At 62.3% G+C, this 18,213-nt stretch overlaps 1 protein-coding gene across 1 annotated transcript in view; it reads left to right on the top strand.

Moving 5' to 3' along the window:
- The first annotated feature begins 897 nt into the window (after positions 1 to 897).
- PLXNA1 (plexin A1) overlaps positions 898 to 18,213 on the top strand; it is a 49,917-nt gene continuing 32,601 nt past the window's right edge. The window contains exons 1-6 of the mRNA XM_011950741.1: positions 898 to 2,094; positions 3,632 to 3,814; positions 15,548 to 15,688; positions 16,823 to 16,923; positions 17,096 to 17,219; positions 17,301 to 17,454. Coding sequence (XP_011806131.1) covers positions 898 to 2,094; positions 3,632 to 3,814; positions 15,548 to 15,688; positions 16,823 to 16,923; positions 17,096 to 17,219; positions 17,301 to 17,454 — 1,900 coding nt within the window. The remainder of the gene's footprint in view (positions 2,095 to 3,631; positions 3,815 to 15,547; positions 15,689 to 16,822; positions 16,924 to 17,095; positions 17,220 to 17,300; positions 17,455 to 18,213) is intronic.

Here is an 18,213-nt window from a genome sequence, read left to right as displayed (position 1 = left end):
TTGGGTGTGAGGCTGGGAGCAGGAATGACAGCCTGGAGAGAGTGCTGAGTCAGGGCTGGGTGGGCAAGGGGGCCTGGGAAGGGGCCGTGTGGCAGGGCACCTATCAGCTGGGCTGGGGATGTGGGTGGGACACATTGCCTGGCTTCTGGACTGCAGTTCTCAAGCTTCATCCCACATGGGGCTTGGGGTCCCATGGAGAGCAGCCCAGGCTACTACCTATCCGCAGTGAGAACTGCTGCCTGTGTGGCCTGGGCCTCCATGTCCTCCGTGGTGCCTGTGCTGTGGGCTGTCCGGGCATGTTCAGGGGAGAGGCAGGACTGTGGAGGCGGGAGTGAGCACTAAAGCCCATCTGTGTCAAGCTTCTGTAGGGAATGGTGGTGGAGTATGTCCCCACCAGCCTCAGGCAGGGAGCTGGTGCCCACCCTGGGAGTACAGAGCTGTGGGGAGGGTCCTGCTCCCCAGGGTATAGGGAGGCTCTGGGTGAGGGATGCTCTCCAGGTTGGTGTCAGCTGGGGTTCCAGTCAAGACCTCAGGCCCTTGTCACCTGCCTTCCTGTTCCTGGCCTTCGCCGGTGATGGCAGGGCACAGGTGCCGACGGAGTGACCTCTTGCCAGGTGTCCTGGGGATGCCTGGTGCACCCCATAGCTTATAGGGCTTCAGGCCAGGGAGGTGCCCGGTTTGCCCCTTGCTCCTCCTGGTGGGTCAGGTCCTGCCTCCTGGAGGTGGAGTGGGCACGCCCAGCACAGGAAGGGCTCACACTGGGGGATCATGATATGGGATGGGCCATGCCTGCATTCACATGCCCTCTCCTGCCCCTTACCCAGGGCTGAAGCTTCCGGCACCATGATGCTCACCCCAGCAGGACCAGCGCTCCGAGGCCCAAGGCCCCAGCCTGCCATGCCGCTGCCACCGCGGAGCCCGCAGGTGCTCCTGCTACTGCTGCTGCTGTCACTGCTGCCACTGCCGGGCATGTGGGCTGAGGCAGGCTTGCCCAGGGCAGGCGGGGGTTCGCAGCCCCCCTTCCGCACATTCTCGGCCAGTGACTGGGGCCTCACCCACCTGGTGGTGCACGAGCAGACAGGCGAGGTGTATGTGGGCGCAGTGAACCGCATCTATAAGCTGTCGGGGAACCTGACGCTGCTGCGGGCCCATGTCACGGGCCCTGTGGAGGACAACGAGAAGTGCTACCCGCCGCCCAGCGTGCAGTCCTGCCCCCATGGCCTAGGCAGCACGGACAATGTCAACAAGCTGCTGCTGCTGGACTATGCCGCTAACCGCCTGCTGGCCTGTGGCAGCGCCTCCCAGGGCATCTGCCAGTTCCTGCGGCTGGACGATCTCTTCAAGCTGGGTGAGCCACACCACCGTAAGGAGCACTACCTGTCCAGCGTGCGGGAGGCAGGCAGCATGGCGGGCGTGCTTATTGCTGGGCCGCCGGGCCAGGGCCAGGCCAAGCTCTTCGTGGGCACGCCCATCGATGGCAAGTCCGAGTACTTCCCCACGCTGTCCAGCCGTCGGCTCATGGCCAACGAGGAGGACGCCGACATGTTTGGCTTCGTGTACCAGGATGAGTTTGTGTCATCACAGCTCAAGATCCCGTCCGACACGCTGTCCAAGTTCCCGGCCTTTGACATCTACTATGTGTACAGCTTTCGCAGCGAGCAGTTTGTCTACTACCTCACGCTGCAGCTGGACACGCAGCTGACCTCACCCGATGCTGCCGGCGAACACTTCTTCACCTCCAAGATTGTGCGGCTCTGTGTGGACGACCCCAAGTTCTACTCGTATGTCGAGTTCCCCATTGGCTGCGAGCAGGCAGGTGTGGAGTACCGCCTGGTGCAGGATGCCTACCTGAGCCGGCCCGGCCGAGCCCTTGCCCGCCAGCTGGGCCTGGCCGAGGACGAGGATGTGCTGTTCACTGTGTTCGCCCAGGGCCAGAAGAACCGTGTGAAGCCGCCCAAGGAGTCAGCATTGTGCTTGTTCACACTCAGAGCCATCAAGGAGAAGATTAAGGAGCGCATCCAGTCCTGCTACCGCGGCGAGGGCAAGCTCTCTCTGCCATGGCTGCTCAACAAGGAGCTGGGCTGCATCAACTCGGTGAGTACGGCAGGGGTGCCCCTCCTCCTGCGGCCCCATTCCCTCCAGGGATGACAGCGTCGGTGTCAGATGCATGGTCAGTGGTGCCTGCTTCGTGCTCGGCCTGGCTTTTGGCTTGGCCGTCCCAAAGGCTCAGCTAGGTGGGGCTGCCCTTTTCCATCCCCCAGAGAGTGGGTTTGGACCCAGGGGCTAGCCCCAAAGGCTGCTTCCAGCCATGACGCTCTCTGGTGTCTCAGAAGATGGGATGACGAGGCCCTGCTGGCATAGTCCACAGCCCCCAGTCAGCTAGGGGCCAGCCACATGCCTGGTCCTGTGCCTGGTGCTTGCCTGCTCTATCTTGTCCCCATCCTACAAATGATCCTATAAGATCAGAGAGGTGGGGTAACTTGCCCTGGGTCAAACAGCAAGTGAGAGGCTGGAGCCAGAGCCTATCAGGTGAGCCCAGACACCATTTCCATGGAGCATTTGCGTCCCCCACATGGCCCTGGTGGCACCTGCCTTTGCCCAGCAGTGGGAGCTGATGGTGCTCTGGTGCAGGCCATAGTCCATACCTTGCAGAGACTCCCTGACTCTAGGGAGCCACAGCCCCCCAGCACCTGTCCCAAAGGCACAGCTGGGGCTGGGCCTCTATGCTGCTGCCTTTCAGGGAACGTCTTGTTCATACTCCTGGGCAGGCTCAGAGGGCATGGGCCTTGCTTAGGGTGGAAAGTGAAGGGGCTGGGACTTGGCCCAGACCTGGGACCCCCGAGGCCAGGTGCAGGGGAAGGCCTGGCCCTCTCTAGCTGTAGTCTCCCATGTCTGACCTGAGGGTGATGCTGGTTTTGTCCTCAGGGCAGAGTGGGACTGCAAGGGCCCCTCAGCCCTTTCGTCTCACGCTCACTGCCTGTGTGAGGCAGCGCCCATGTGTGCTTAGCAGATGCAGTTGTCTACCCTCCCCTTGGCTTTTCAAGGAGCATGGTTTCTCTGCACCATACAGATGAAGACACTGAGGCTTGGAGGGGCAGCGCCTAGGTGAAGCCCCACCACGCTCTGTCTTTGTGCCCTGCCCCAAGGCTGGGGTCTGCTCTTTCCTCCCTGGGGACAGTTCCCACTGCCCCCTCCCACCTGTTCATTCCGTGTGGCCTAGCCCTGACCCAGCCTCCCCTGCTCCTTCCTCCTGAGCGGCCTGGCCTCTGCCAACGAACCCGCTGCAGACGAGGACCATCTGCCCCATTTCTTCCCACACCCCTTCCCTGCCTGCCCTGCCCTCTCCTTAGGCCTGGCGGTGGAGCAGCACCCCCTCCACGCTGGCCCCCAGCTGCTCCGGAACCTCAAGCTATTGATTGCTTTCTCGTGCTCTTAGCTGGGAGCCCGCCCTTTGCCTTTCAGGTGTGACCTGCTTCCTCCTGTCTTAAACCCTCTCTGTCTGCACATCTCCTCTGGGGGCTACCCCCAACCTCTCTAGAAAGACAGCTGCACTCCCAGCCCTGCCCAGGGAGGCCCAGTCCTCCAGGAGAAGGCGCCCAGGGAGTGGCTCTCACCCTGCCCCTTCCCACAGCCCCTGCAGATCGACGATGACTTCTGCGGGCAGGACTTCAACCAGCCCCTGGGGGGCACAGTCACCATTGAGGGGACGCCCCTGTTCGTGGACAAGGATGATGGCCTGACTGCCGTGGCTGCCTATGACTACCAGGGCCGCACTGTGGTATTTGCCGGCACGCGAAGTGGCCGCATCCGCAAGGTCAGGCCTGGGTCGGGTGGGGTGAGGAGGGGGCTTGGAATGCAGTCCCTGCCTGGGGCAGGAGCAAAGGCTTGAGGCCATCCCAGGTGGCAGGCCCAGTGCTGCTCTATGCTGTGGGAGGCTAGATCTGACATATGGGGGGCAGGGGGAATGTTGTCCTACACTGGGCCCAGTGACCTTGAAGGGCTCCATTCCCCTCTGTGCCTCTGCCCATGACTGGCCCCAGGCCTGCTAATCTAGGACACTTCGAGACCACGCAGGAGCCTATGCAGGGGCCCAGGGATGCTGAGGCTGGGGCCGGCTCTCCAAGGCCATTTGCTGACCTCCTGGGGAGGCTACTGTGTGTGGGTGGTGAAGGCAGGCCTGCGCAGCCCCCTCCCCTCTGGGCTCTGCTCCCCAGCCAGGAGATCCAGTGTCTGCTGCCTCAGCACTCTGCTGGGCCAGAGGCCTTGGCCCTGCCTCTCCCCATCCCCTCTACTGGGCCAAGGGCAGGGCAAGGGTAGTGCCCCCACCTGTCTTTGGCTGGTGCTTGAGGAGCTCCAGCACGCAGCCCTGGGCCGGCCCCACGGTGGCAGGGTGAGGGCTGGGTGCTGCAGGGATGGCTGTCTGGTCTTCAGGGTTATCCTTTCCTTCTCCAGAACAGTGGGCTGGACAGAGGCAGTGCAGAGCTTCCTGGAGGGCATGGGTGGAGGGGAGCTGCCTGGGCTGGGGTGGCCACCAGGCTGGCCTGGTGTGGAGGAAGCTCGCAGAGAGACTGAAGGTCGGGGATACCTGGGCACCCCAGAAGCCCAGTGGGCAGTGGTGGGCCCTGGGGGTGCATAACAGGTACCAGAGGCTGGTGCCAATGCAGATGTGGGCCTGCAAGTGGGGCTGGGCTGGGGGCTGGCCAGCGCTTGCAGCTCTCAGCCCCGTGCCCAGTGTTGGGAAGGGGGCCTCCCATCTCTGCCATGGTAGTTGCCCTGGGAATGGTGGGGAGTCCTGCCCCTCCCTGGCTCTGTGATCTCTGGGAGGGGATCCCCTGCAGCCTCAACTTCCCCTCTGAGAAATGAGCCAGATGTTCAGGCTCTGGGCTGGGGTGGGGGTTGCTGGTGGTCTTGGGGCCAGTGGGGGCCCAGCTGCTGACTATAGGCCCCCCAGGGTGGGGGTGCCCTGGGGTCCTGTTGGTTCTGCTCACATTGGCTATGAGGCTGAGGCTGATGAGGGAAATCCTGTGACCCCTGAGTCGGGTCCTCTGCTGTGACCTCCCTCTTGGTCCCCATGTAGGGTGCTGCCCTGTGGCTCTGGTATGAGGTCCCCCCCCTCTGTCCTCCCAGCCTGCACTCCCTCACCTCACACTGGGAGGCACACAGGGTTCTGGAGTGCATGGGGTGGGTGTTGGGGTGGGTTTTGCCAGGCAAAGGGCCGTGCCTGTGTGGAAGCCCAGTGCAGCAGCTTAGAGACATTTCATGGGGCGCCCCAGAGCCTGTTATCCAGCCAGTGAACAGGTTCCTCTAGCCCTACCCTGTTCCTACTGCCCAGCACTCACTCTTTTGTGCCCCAGGGGCACTGTTTAGATCGGAGCTTTGCTGGGGGAGCAGCAGGACGCACAGCTGTTCCTCTGGGTGCCAGTTGGCCTGTCTCCCTGCCTCCTCACCCCAGTCCCACAGAGGGAAACTGAGGAACGGAGCATGGAACTGCGGAGTTGGGCTTGGGCCCATCTATGGGAAGAGGCTGCTTCTGGGATGAGATTCTACCAACTCTTCCCCTCCCTCCTGCCCCCACTCCTTCTCCCAATTTTCCCCTTCCTTCCCCGAGTCCCAAGGAGGGCCATTCTCAGGGAGGCAGGCAGGGGTGGAGTCTGTCCTCTGCTCCCTGGACCAGGCGCCTGCTTGAGCCTGGCTTTGTGGGCAGCTGCTGGAAGATGCAGCTGGGAAGATGGAGGCTGCATCCTCAGGGCCTGACATGGCTAGTTCCTGCCTGGTGACCCTGGCCGGGCCCCCAACCCTCAGAGCCCCAAGTTCTCAGAGGCTCTAGGTGTTCATATCTGCCTCCCAGCGCCCATCCTGGGTACTGCCTCCCTCCACCACCAAATAAGTCTGGGCTGGGTGCCGTGGGCCACATGTGAGTGGATGGCACCCTTTGGGAGCATCTGGGGTCAGCTGTGCCCAGGGGTTCCTGGCCTGGCAGAATCTGTAATCAGGGACTTGGGCCTGAAGTTTGTTCGGAGGCCCCCCCAGGAAAGGCACACCTCTGCTTTGTCCCCCTGGATGCAGACACGGTCATGTCAGTGAAGAACCTGTCACCTGTACTCTTTTACCCAAATCCACCTGCTCTCAAACTGTCCAGCAGCTGGGCACGTCCCATGCAGGGTTTTTGAACTTCAATGTCATGCAAATGGCTGCATGTCAGCGTGGGTCCCAGCCCTCTCCCGCCCACTGTGTTGCCCTGAGCAAGCCATCCAGCCTCTCTGAGCCTTGGTGTCTCCTCGTACCATGCGGACCTGGCATGCTTGTGTGGCCTGGGGTGTGTGATGAGTGCTGACCGTGCGCCAGCAACCCGCAGAGGCCTCATAGCAGCCTGTCATCTGTTTTACAGGTGGGGAAACTGGGTGCTCAAGGCAGGTGCTCAGGGCTGCTGGCTCTTTCCTCCCTTTCTGTGGTTCCTTGGAGGAGGCTGGGCAGAGTTCTCTCTGAGGAGCCCCTCGCCACCCACTCCCACCTGTGCTACAGTCCAAGACCCTCGCTGTCTGGCCAGCTCCTGCCCTCGGACCTGGCTGGGGGCGCTGCTGCATGGGTGCATTTCAGGGTGGGTGCCTGTTCCATCCGCTCTGCCTCCCTAGTTACCGTGGGGCCTTCAAAGCCTAACTTCCCACCACAGGCCACATGGGCAGAGGGTGCCCTGGGTTTGGAGCGAGGGGCCAGGAGGAGGGGATCTACCCTCACTTGTTCTGGGGCCTGGGTTCGAGTCCCACTCTGCTTGCCTTGGCTCTGTTATGTCCTGCAGACTCCACCGCAAGGCCTCTGGCCTTGCTCCACTGTGAAGGACGCTTGCTCCCTGCTGGCCACACAGGCTTCTTCTTGACCTGGCCTGGGAGCAGCAGAACTTCACTTCTCCTTGTCTCTCCTTGTCATCCTGACCCAGCCTGTGTGTGGGGCTGGCTGTGGTCCAGGGTCCAGAGCCAGGGTAAGGAGGGCCATGCTGAGCCCCGCCCCCAGGCTGCCCTGCCTCTCGCTTGCTCTCAGGGCCTTGGGAGGGGCCGGACCCCCGGGGCTCCCTCCTGCCTGTTCACACAGGGCTCCTCTTCCCCTGAGGCAACTGGCCTGGCTTTGCTCTCAGAGCTCAGGGCCCCGCCTCCTGCCCTCTCCACTTGGTCTGCTGGAGCTGGGCCCTGGGGACCCCCAGCCCACGCCTGACCCAGGGGCAGGCCTGCCAGGCTGACCACTCCCCCATCTTTTCCAGGCCGGTCCTTTCCGGACTTTAAAAAGTGTCTGGGGAGCTCCAGAGACTTGCCTGGCCCCAGGCCAGCCCCTGCCAAACTGTTGTGTAAAATTGTAGCCAATTAATTTAAGACCTGCCAACTTAGGCTATAAGGCCAACTGGGGGTGCCCCTGTACCCCTCCTTTCACCAGAGCCCTGCCTGGCACCTGCCCCACCCCCACAGAGGCAGCGTCTCCCCCTGGGATGCCTCTCTCAGCAAACTTCCTGGGCCCTGCTCCCAGCTCTTCCTGTGGCCTCTGGGGACCCCAGGCTGTGTCAGGAGCTCCCAGGAGCAGCCCCTGGTTCGGGTCCTGTAGCATCAGCCCAAGTACCCCCATGGGAGGGGAGAGCACAGGCCCCGGCCTCCTGCAGAGCAGGTGCCATCCGCCTACAGAGGGAAGCTGGGGAGAGCCTTGCCCTGTGGGCCGGCTGAGGGGCACCCAAGGCCAACCCTGCTCTGGTCCTGCTGCTGCTGTGGGGCAAAAGGAGCCAGCCTCTGAGTCCCAGCCTGCCCATTCTGGAAATGTAGGCCCGACTGCCCAGGCACCCGGTTTTTCAAGAGATTCTGGAAACCTGTGTTTTGTGTGAGATCTCTTGATTATTAAATGTTGGCAACAAATCCACATTTTAAGAGAGTATAACAGGACCAACTCAAGCATCCCTTTGGGCCACCAGGACCTGCACTGTGGCCCTAAATAGCTCAGGGAAGCCATCCACCTGGGTTATGGGGCATGGCCCTGGTGAAGCCCCATCCTCTGGGGCCTTGGTTTCTTTCCCTGGGTGTTGGATACATCTGGGCATACACCAGGGAGGCTTGGGGCTCCAAGTTCCTTCTGGAGCTGGCCCCTGATGAGCCATCACAGCATCTCCCTGTGGCGGTCCCTGCACGGAGGCTGCAGCTGCAGTCCCCTGTGTGCGTCCTGGCCTGGCTGGCCCCTGTCCCTGTGCTCATGGGCCCTCAGGACTCATGCTGCGACACCTCCTGCAGCTTGTCTGGTCCACACCACTCTTCAGCACTCCTGGGGGTTCCCAGTGGCGGGACCTGCAGCAGCTGGGTCTCTGAAGTGCTTAGGAGGCCTGTGGCATTAGTTGCCATCCATGAGCTTTGGGAATGGTGGCCTGCAGGGCCTGGAGCTGGAGTGAAGCCTCTGGAGCCCTGCACAGCATTGGAGGTGTCCTCTGCCCAGCCATCTTCCCCTCTGCAGATAGCTTAGCACCTGCTGTGTGCCTAGGCCACCTGGGGACAAGGAACACCTGCCCCCTAGGCCCCGCTGCTCTAGAAGCTTTCAGCATGCTTTAGAGGCCTCTTTACACTCCCCTCATACCCCCTGGACCCCAGGCAGGATTTTTGGAATTTGTAAGTTCTGGAAGTTGAGTGGCATCTCACAGCCCACACAAGTGCAAGGCAGTTGGTGGCAGGTGCCCACTGTGGGGCTGGCAGCTTGAGCCTCATCAGGTCTGCAGTGAGCTTCCCTGTCAGGGTCTGTGCCCGGGATGTGGTAGGAGACCGTCCTGAAAGAGCTGGAGCCAGGGGGACAAGAAGTGTGCTGGCCATAGGCAGCCCTGACCCAAGGGAGGTGCAGGGCAGGACTGAGCCCCCAGCCCCGCCACAGGGAGGCTGCTGTCCCCCACCATTGAGTTTCACCTTGTGTGTTGTTGAGTGAGGGACAAGGGGAGTTGATTTCAGTGACTTGCCCTTGAAGCCTGCAGTCATTCCCAGGTACAGCCTGTGCTGCACTGTTGGCATTCTTGGGGGATGTGCCCCTTGTGCCTGCAGCATGTAGCCTACTCCCGAACCTGCAGGAGGGTCCCGTGCCCTGCATGGTCAGCCTGTAACAGACACCACATGGAAGTGACACACATGGAAGCATGCATTGGGGGTGTGTCACGGGAGAGCATAGGCACCCACCATCCCCAGCAGCCCCTCCTGATCCTTCCCTTCCCAGGGTGACCGCCCTGGCCGGCTTCGTTAATGCTGTGTGCTGCTATGTGGGCTCTGGGGTTGAGTCGTCATCTTTTGTTTGGCAAGACTCTTCCTTACCTGTGGGCAGCTGTGGTGCGTGCCATGTCCTCATGTTGCGTGTTTCAAGCACACATGCCTGTGCATCCTGCCCACTCTGGATGGCCGTGGTGTTGTCAGTCCTTGCAGGCCTGTTGTAAGCACGACTGTGTGTGGATTCCCGTGGCAGAAGGATGGATTTCTGTTGGGTTTCAGCCTGGAAGCCAGGCTGTGGATCCTCTGTTGTTGTTCTGCCTTAACTCTCTGGGACCGCCTCTGCTGCTGCTGAAGGACTTGGTGGGGGCCTGTGGCAGTGCCTGGCAGCATGCGGGGTTGATGGGCACGAAGCACGTGCTCTGGGGCGGGCCACGGGGTCCGTCTTTGCTGTGCCCCTGCCAGTGGTCTTGGTGGGATGGGGCAGAGCCAGCTGCCTGTCGTGGCTGCTCTCTGTGGGGCCTGAGTGTGTGCTGCCACTGTCCGCCCACACTGGGCCAGCAGTCCCAGTCCCCTTCGGGGGGCCATGCACGGTAACCTATTGACATCTGTGCTTCCTGGTGAGCATGTGCCACCCCCTTTCTGCCTCTCCTGGATGTGGTTGGCCACTGTGGGCCGAACCATGAGGATGTAGGGAGCGACAACCTCCTGCTCGCCCTGTGGGCATGAGTGCCGTCCCATAGCTGGTGGTGCATAAGGGTGCATAAGCATCCCTTCTGCTTCCCAGCAGCTGGCAGGGCCACCCATGGGGCATGCACGGAGGGCCCTGGCCAATCAGGCCTAAGCCCGGGCACGGGTCCCTCAACACCGTTGATAAGATGGAGGCAGCAGTGGCTTCCCCATGCCCCGTCTTGTGTGTGCTCGGGCTCATGACCAGCCTGGCAGGGGCGGCCTCGTGAGTATCTGCCCTGGGCAGTCAGCTTCCCCTACAGGCACATGGGGCCTGTGGTCCCAAGCACAGCAGAGACCATGGTGTAGGAGGCTCTGCCGGCGCGCAGTGGGTATAGAGGCTGGAACAACCCGGGGGTGGGGTGGTCTGCTGGAAGGGTGTTCTGGGGACAAGGAACAGGAGGGCCAAAGCTCAGAGGTGCCCCCGTGGGTGCTGGGAACCGCACTGTGCCTTCTGGGGTTTCAGGGACTGCCTTGGGCACACTGTGCTTGTGTGGTGGGTCACTTCACCAGAGAAGGTGGCAGGACCAGCTGGATGTGGGGGTAGGTGCTGATGTGGGTCTTTGAGGGCCCAGGACCATGGGGTGGCACTAGGGTCAGAGCTGGAAGTGGCATTGAGGTCAGAGGATAGAGGAGACAGGGCACCAGGCTTCTGGTGGGTTTAGAGAAGACTCCGGGGCAGATGGTCCCTGCTGCCTGCGTCCCCACAGGACCCGTGCTGGTGACAGTCTGGCTGTGGTGGGGACTCTGACCAAGCCCCAGGTTAGCCTGGAGCCCAGGCAGTGGTATGTGACCGAGGTGGTGCAGTCTATGGTGGTTCATGGTGGCCCCACTAGGTGTGGCCTCACCAGCTGGGGCTAGGTTCCCCAGGCAGCTGTGCACATCTGCCCTGCAGCAGGGCCAAGCAGACATGCCCTTTGGAACCATGAGCTCCTGAATTCTCACACAACTCTGTGAGGTGGATGTTGGCAGATGAGACCAGGGGTTGGGGAGGTCCACTCCTTGCTGAGGGGTTGCTGCTGGGGCAGGCTGGAGCCTGTCTAAGGCAGCCCTGACTGTCCTCCACCTGCCAGGACTCTGACCTCAGTCTCTGCTCTCCCCTGTGTGCTGGGGGTTGGGGGTGGAAGAGATGGGATTCCTAGGACACCCTCTCTCCCAACAGGTGTGTCTAGCCTGATTCCAGCCCTCGGGCTTCCTGCGAATCTTGTTTTAATTACCCAGTTACTGCCAAGAGGAAATCACTAATTGCCTTTCCAGTATCCAGTTCCTCCTGGCCTTTCTGAGAGTGGTGGGGACCCAGGAAGGAGGCCTAGAACCTGTCCACAGCCGGAAGAGGGGGCAGTCCTGTGAGGGGTGAGGAGGGTCCGGGAGTGGGTTCACTGGGGCCTATCTCAGCTGTGCAGTTCTGGCTGGGAAGGGGAGGGGCAGGTGGGCTCTGCGCCCTGTGGGGGTCCTGAGAAGTGAGGGCAGCAGAGGCTCCTGCCCCTTGAGCAGCCCTTCCTGGGACCCCCTCAGGTTGGGGACGGGTTTGGCAGCTGCCTCTGCAGAAAGGCTGAGAGGCGTGTGAAGTCTCCACGCATGGGCACCTCCCTAGCTGCTGCCCCTGGTCTTTGCCTGTTCCCACCTCATCCTGTCCTTCTCCCAGTCCTGGAGCCAGGAGGCAGCTCCACAGGTGCATCCCCCCCTCACAGGCAGGGGAAGGGCCAGGCCCCTGGCTGCCATCATGGGGCACGCAGAGCCAGGCAACTCCCCTTGCCAGGTCAGGGCCAAGCCGGGCAGCCCCCTGCCTCCTGGCGGCTGGGGCGCGTGCCGGCCCTGGCACTTAGCCTGGGTGGCCCAGACATCCTCCCGGCACCCCCGCCTGCCCTCAGCCCGGAGAATGGGCCCTTTGTTGGCTCTGGGCGGGACGGACAGCTGACCTGGCCGGGCCCTCAGCTGCCCGCCTGCAGCAGTTGGCCAGGGCTGTGGTGGTGATAGGAGTGGGTACAGCCAGCAGGGCCAGCCTGGGGCCTGCAGTGAGCCCTGCCTGCTGTGTCCTACGGGCAAAGGGGTGTACCTACTCCCTGGCCTGTCTGTGGGGAGGGTCAGGTGAGCCCTATGGCAGTGGGAAGTGCTCAGTCCAGGAGTGAGGGCCATGCCTGGCCTGGCCTGGACACGGAGAGGCCTCGGGACCCGGTGCTTTGGGACTGCTCTTTGGTCTCAGCTCAGAGCCCAGGGTCGACTCACCCATGTGCCTGTAGGACAGGGACCCAGGGTTAGACGGTCCAGGCAGAAGTAGGTGGGGGCATCCCATGTCCCCGCAGCTAGGGGTGGGTGGGGGCCTGGTGCAGCCGAGGGCCATATCCAGGGAGGCTGCTAGCTCTGCTGAAGCCCCTTGGGTAAAGGGGAGAGTCCTCTCAAGCATGGGGCAGCATGCATGGGCAGCGCCAGCTCCTGGTTTGTGCTGGGAGGTGGGAGGGCGGGCTGTTGGGGCCAGTCGTGGAAGGTTCTGTTGGTCTTTGGGGAAAGATTGGCAGAGCAAGGAGGTGACAGCTGGGGGAGGATTCCAGGGCATGCCTGTGGCCCGGCCCCATGCCCGGGACATGTCAAGCCTCTCATTTGCCCTGCCAGCTGCCCAGCTGCTGTGGGAGGGGCTTCTGGGCCCAGCCACCTCAAGGATGGGCTGCCTCCAGGCGGGTGGCCCGCGAGTGGACAGCTGTGGCCAGGGTGTGGGCGTCGGCACGTGGACTCCTGGCCGGCATGTGCCCCGCTGTCCTGCCAGCCGCTCTGGCCTCAGGCCCACCTGCCGTCTGTGCCCCGTGCTCCGGTTCTCCTGGAATGCCCTCCTGCCGGGTGCTGGCACCTGCTTCCCACTTTGCCAGCCGCATTTGTGCTCCTCCCAGGTGCAGTTGCGAGTCCAGGGCCCAGGGTTCCTCTGGCAGGTGCTGTGTGAGTCTCAGTTTACCTCCTGTCTGTGTGGTTTGATAAAGCTGGCTTGGCTACACAGGCCCTTCACCCTGAACGCTGGCTAGAACATGAGACACATGTCCTGGAGACCATTGTCCTAGCTGGATGTCCTGCAGAACATGTGTGGGTCCACAGGGGCCCTGCTGAGTCTGGACTGTGGCGCCTCAGTGAACAGTGTGGGGCCTGTGCCTGTGTCGCGTCCATCCTTTGGCCTGGTGTGCTGTGCCGTAGTAGCCTCCTCAATGCTCCACTCACACTGGCCATGCCGTGGCTTCTCCTGGAGCTCTGTCTCTCTGGGCCCAGCCTGTGTGTGTGAAGGGGTGGGGGTGGCCCAGTGCAGGGCAGGTGGGTGGACAGATGGGTACATGGCGGATGGACAGCTGGACGCGTGTGCTCCCGGCTGCAGCTGTCAGAGCCACCTGTCCGGATGGCATGCTGCTGGGCGGAGCAGAGCATTCTGGAGCCTGGGGCCCAGCCCATGGCTCCTATGGCTTCTTCCCTTCCTGGGACCCCTCCTTGCACCCCTCACCTACCGTTTCTTGCCTTGGAGCTGGTGTGCCTCCTGGACCTGCCCTTCCCTGACCCATTTCTTCACCCCTTGGTGTGACATCTGTGCCCCCAACCCTGAGTGGGTGGATGCCTGGCAGGCCGGGCCAGGGTCAGGCTCTGGCATCATGTGGCCCTGGCTCTTGGGGAGGTGGGTCATGTCCTTGTTGAGACACCTCTCAAGTACTCCCTGCATGCTGGGCCAGGGTCCATCAGCTTAGGCTGAAGAGGCCCTACTGCCAGGGGCAAGAGGAACCAGGGGCCATATCCCCTGGTGCTGGTAGGGGAGGGGGAGTTGGGGCTGGGCTTCACAGTGGGAAACCACTGGGGATATCCACAGGGCTATGGGGATGGAGGAAATGAGAGGAATCGCAGTGCCTAACCAGGGTCTTCTGAGTTGGAGCAGCAAGTCTGCGCGCTGGGCACGCCTGCCCCAGCTTCCACCCAGTCTGTGTCCTGCCCTCCTTGCCTTCCTGCCCCCACTCCCTAGTGACTATCTTAAGCCACTGGCCCAGATGTGTGGTTGGCTGCTCAGGTGTGGTGATTGCTGTGGGCCTGGCCACCCTGGGTCCCCCTGCTCCTGCCTGGCACACCTGGCCTGGTCCTCATGTAATGCTCAGAACAACTCTGTCTGAGAGAGGCAGAGAGAGGTTTGGACCCAGGCAGTGTGGCCCAGAGGCTGGTCCTGGCTGGCATTCGCCTGGGTCTGAGTACCTACCGTCTGGCCACTGACCCAGAGCAAGGCAGGGGGTTTGTGGTGCTGGCATCCTAAGCGTCCATCGGGCAGGCCTTAGGCCAGTGGTCATTTTGAACAAGGACTCCCACTCCTCTTGTGGTTGCAGGGCAGGCAGGTGCGGGTGCACTGGGTGCGGGTGTGGGTGCCGTCCAGGCCCCACCGGCAGGGGTGCTGGGTGGCTGTGACCTGGTTGCCCCTAGGCCGCCCGCTGTCCCTGCTTCTCTCCTCCCAGAGGCCATGGGCCATGGCCCTGCAGCCAGTACAGCTAGGCCCATCCTGGCCGCCTCCTCCCCTGCCCAGCTCTGGGCTCCACTCTTCCGGGTCTGGTTTGACTTAAGCCTGCTTGGTGGCGAGGCAGCTGAGCGGATGTAGGGGGTGGCAGGCGGCGCTCAGGAATGCAGCCCTCCCCCTCTCCCAGCCGACAGCCTCTTTGGCCCAGAAACACAGCGCCCCACCCTGGCTGGCCACCCTCAGCCCAGGCCTGATGGATCGGGCTCCAACCAGGGGCTTTCGCTGGGCCCTGCCGCCCCGGACCTGCCCTGCCCTGCCCTATCACCGTGAGGACACAGAGGAGGGGTACGGAGTCTGGGCCCAGGCTCCTGCCCTGAAGTGGAAGTGGAGAGGTAGAGCGGGAGCAGGAGCGGGTCAGGCTAGGAGAAGCAGGCCACAGCCCGCAGCCTGAGAGCCTGTCCTGGACTCAGAGCTGGGCAGACACGCCCCAAGAGTCCCATCTCTGGAAAGCCCCCTGGGTCTCTCTGTTAATTAAATACATTTGTTTGGTAAGAGCAACTAAAAATACTTGCAGCATCGCAAGCTGCGGAGGAGAAGAGCTGGCTAATTAACGCCTGGTTTGTTTGGGATCTGGAATACATTTCCATGCCAATGAGACGCCCATCCTCCTCCACTGCCTTGCTGGGATGCCCCCACCCCTAGGACACCCCATCCTGGAGTCTCCTGGTCCACTGCCCTAGACTTCCTGCGAACCCTGGCCTCTGCTCCCCACAACCAACATCCCTCCTTCAAAAGCCCAGCCTGGCCCCAGGGATGGCTAGGCACCCTTGGGACTCCTGTAGCCTTCACTCTGGGTGTGGCCGTGCTGCTCCATGGTGGGTGCTGGGCTGTGGTTGTCTCCAGGCCCCAATACCCCCTGGCCTCTCTTGACTGATAAAGGGGCTGAGTCCTAGACTGGCCTGTTGGGGTCTGAGTTTGCCCTGCACTGGGGCTGGAGCTGGGGATGTGGAGAGTGAGTATGGCTGGCGCTGGTACTCTGCTCATGCATGTCTGGGCAGCTTGGGGAAGGGCTTTAGACTCTTGACCCTCGATGGGGGGTGGGGCTGGGTCAGGGAGTTATCAGCATAGCCCCAGTTAGGACCCCTTGCTGCTGCAGATCCTGGTGGACCTCTCGAACCCCAGTGGCCGGCCCGCCCTGGCCTATGAGAGCGTGGTGGCCCAGGAGGGCAGCCCCATCCTGCGAGACCTCGTCCTCAGCCCCAACCACCAGTACCTCTACGCCATGACTGAGAAGCAGGTGGGTGCTGCACCAGTCAGACGGTGTGGCTGAAGGTGGGGGCCCTTTTACCAGGAACCCCAGTCACAGAGCAGTAGAGGTGGGGCCACATCACAAGTTGGGCGTCTGTGGCTCCTGGTGAAAATGGTTTCAAGTTGGTCTGTGCTCTGCCTCCCTGTAGATTTGTGGGCTCGACTGGGTCTGCAGGGGAACTGGTCTGGTCACCAGGGGCCCTACAGCCTCATTGCTGCCTCCATGTTTTCCTGGGCTGGGTTTGGAATTCCCACCCCTCCCCTGTTGACTTCCTGACCACAGAAACAGATGTGTGAAAGAGCGATTTCAGAGGCAGGTGTCACTGGAGAGTTTGGGGTGTGTGCTGGGCCCCTGAGTCCTCAGGCCTAGGGCTGGGTCTCTGTCCAGTGGGTCTGCCCATGGGGGCTGTGGCTGGCCTGGTCTACCCAGCCTGATACCTGGCCCAGTTCTGTAAGGCCATGGACTTGAGTCCCTGGCCTGGCCTGCCTGGAGTCCACCCCTGCCCTTTGACCCAACCTAGTAACCTCGTGGCAGCTGGAGGGTGGGCAGATGGGGCAGGTGGGGCCAGGTTGGGCACACCAGCTGAGGCCAGGCCTCCCTCCACTTGCGGCTGGCTCGTTTTTCCTCTGCCCCTCCTGGGCACAGTGGGGTTCTGCCTTCCTGGGGACCTCAGGGACGTGTCTCCGTGGGCACTGGGATGCTGGGCTGAGCCAACGAGTCAGAGTGAGCTGAGGCCCAGCCTGCCCCTCTGAGTGTTGTCTGGACCTGCATTGGAGCTTGGGATTGGGACCTGCCAAGCCTGTTGATCCCTGGGGAAGCTCAGAGCTGGGATGGAGTCCAGACAGATGGAGAGGAACTCTGGTTGAAGCTGCAGGTGCTTCTTTGATTGGTTTATCCCATATGGACTGTTTTTTCTGGCTGCTGCCCCCTGGGTTTCCAGGGCACAGGCCTGACCTGTGCGACCTGGCTTGGCCAGGGCAGGGTTGCCAGATCTGCCTTTGAATAGACTGAGAAGTGCAGGGCCTCCCCAGGCCTAAGGAGAGCAGAGTAGGGAGTCAGAGGTGAGGATGGCTGGGACCCCTGGGGTGGTACTGGAGGGGCCTGACACCTCCCCCACCCCAGGTGACGCGGGTGCCTGTGGAGAGCTGTGTGCAGTACACGTCCTGTGAGCTGTGTCTGGGGTCACGGGACCCCCACTGTGGCTGGTGTGTCCTGCACAGCATGTGAGTCTGGGCAGGGGGGCAGGGGCAGTTGGGGAGGGCCATGGTGGTCTCACAGTGAGGAGGGGGAGCCTGGTGCATGGCAAGCCACCCTGAGTTCTCTGCCCAGGTCCTGCCTGGCATGCAAGCCCTGTAAGTCTCCCCACCCGCACAGCCTCAACCCCTCTGCCTGCAGCTGCTCGAGGCGGGACGCCTGTGAGCGAGCAGACGAGCCCCAGCGCTTTGCCGCGGACTTGCTGCAGTGCGTGCAGCTGACTGTGCAGCCTCGTAACGTGTCTGTCACCATGTCCCAGGTCCCAGTAAGTGTGGCACCCCAGGTGGTAAGCGGTGGGGGACAGCCATGGGGACCCTGCTCACCACGCCTCCTCCTGTCTGCCCAGCTCGTGCTGCAGGCCTGGAATGTGCCTGACCTCTCAGCTGGTGTCAACTGCTCCTTCGAGGACTTCACAGAATCTGAGAGCGTCCTGGAGGATGGCCGGATCCACTGCCGCTCGCCCTCCGCCCGGGAGGTGGCGCCCATCACGCGGGGCCAGGGTGAGTGGCCCCAACACAGTGGTGCCTGCTGCCTGGCCAGGTCCAGGGCTGCAATCCAGTTGCTGCCTGTTTAGCACCTCCGTTGTTCAGTTCCAAGGGCATGTTGGTGCAGCTGATATGGGGGGGGGTCTCATCACCTGCTGGTCTGGGAGTAGAGAAAACCCTCCAGGCGTGCAGCCAGAGCGAGAGCCTTCCTGCCAGGGAGGTGGACAGCGGATATATCCTTCTTAGGATTTATCTTATGGGCTCACCATATACTTACAGTAGGAATAGACGTAGACACGTGAGCATACTTCACCTCCGCTACCATAATTATTGCTATCCCTACTGGCGTTAAGGTCTTTAGGTGTCCCATGGTGACCTAGAGGGTGGAAGAGCAGGGCAGGGTAGGTGGGATGAAGGGACCACATGGCAGATACCTGAGGTCTTGCGGGGGGCCGCAGGCTGGAGGTGGGAGCGGGTGAGTGGTGGGCCATGTGTGGCGCAGGTTTGGTGGGGGACAGTGTCATGGGGACTTGGGGTGCAGGACCCCTCTGGCTACCACAGCCCATTGGACAGTCGCTCTGCAGGCTCTTCCCCAGGAGCAGGCAGCCTGGGGGCCTGGGGAGAGTCTCGCAGTTCTGAACCCCTCACGCTACTGAGCAGGAGGCAAGCAGGGCAGATCCTAGGCCCTGGTCACCTGGGGGCTGAGGGGGCTGGACGCATGTTTGACGTGACTGATGGTGGCAGCTAGGAGGGTCTCCGGGCAAGTCGTTCCGC

This window comes from Colobus angolensis, unplaced genomic scaffold, assembly GCF_000951035.1.
Source record: "Colobus angolensis palliatus isolate OR3802 unplaced genomic scaffold, Cang.pa_1.0 Scaffold31, whole genome shotgun sequence".
Taxonomy (NCBI): domain Eukaryota; kingdom Metazoa; phylum Chordata; class Mammalia; order Primates; family Cercopithecidae; genus Colobus; species Colobus angolensis.
This window is presented reverse-complemented; position numbering and strand designations above follow the sequence as displayed.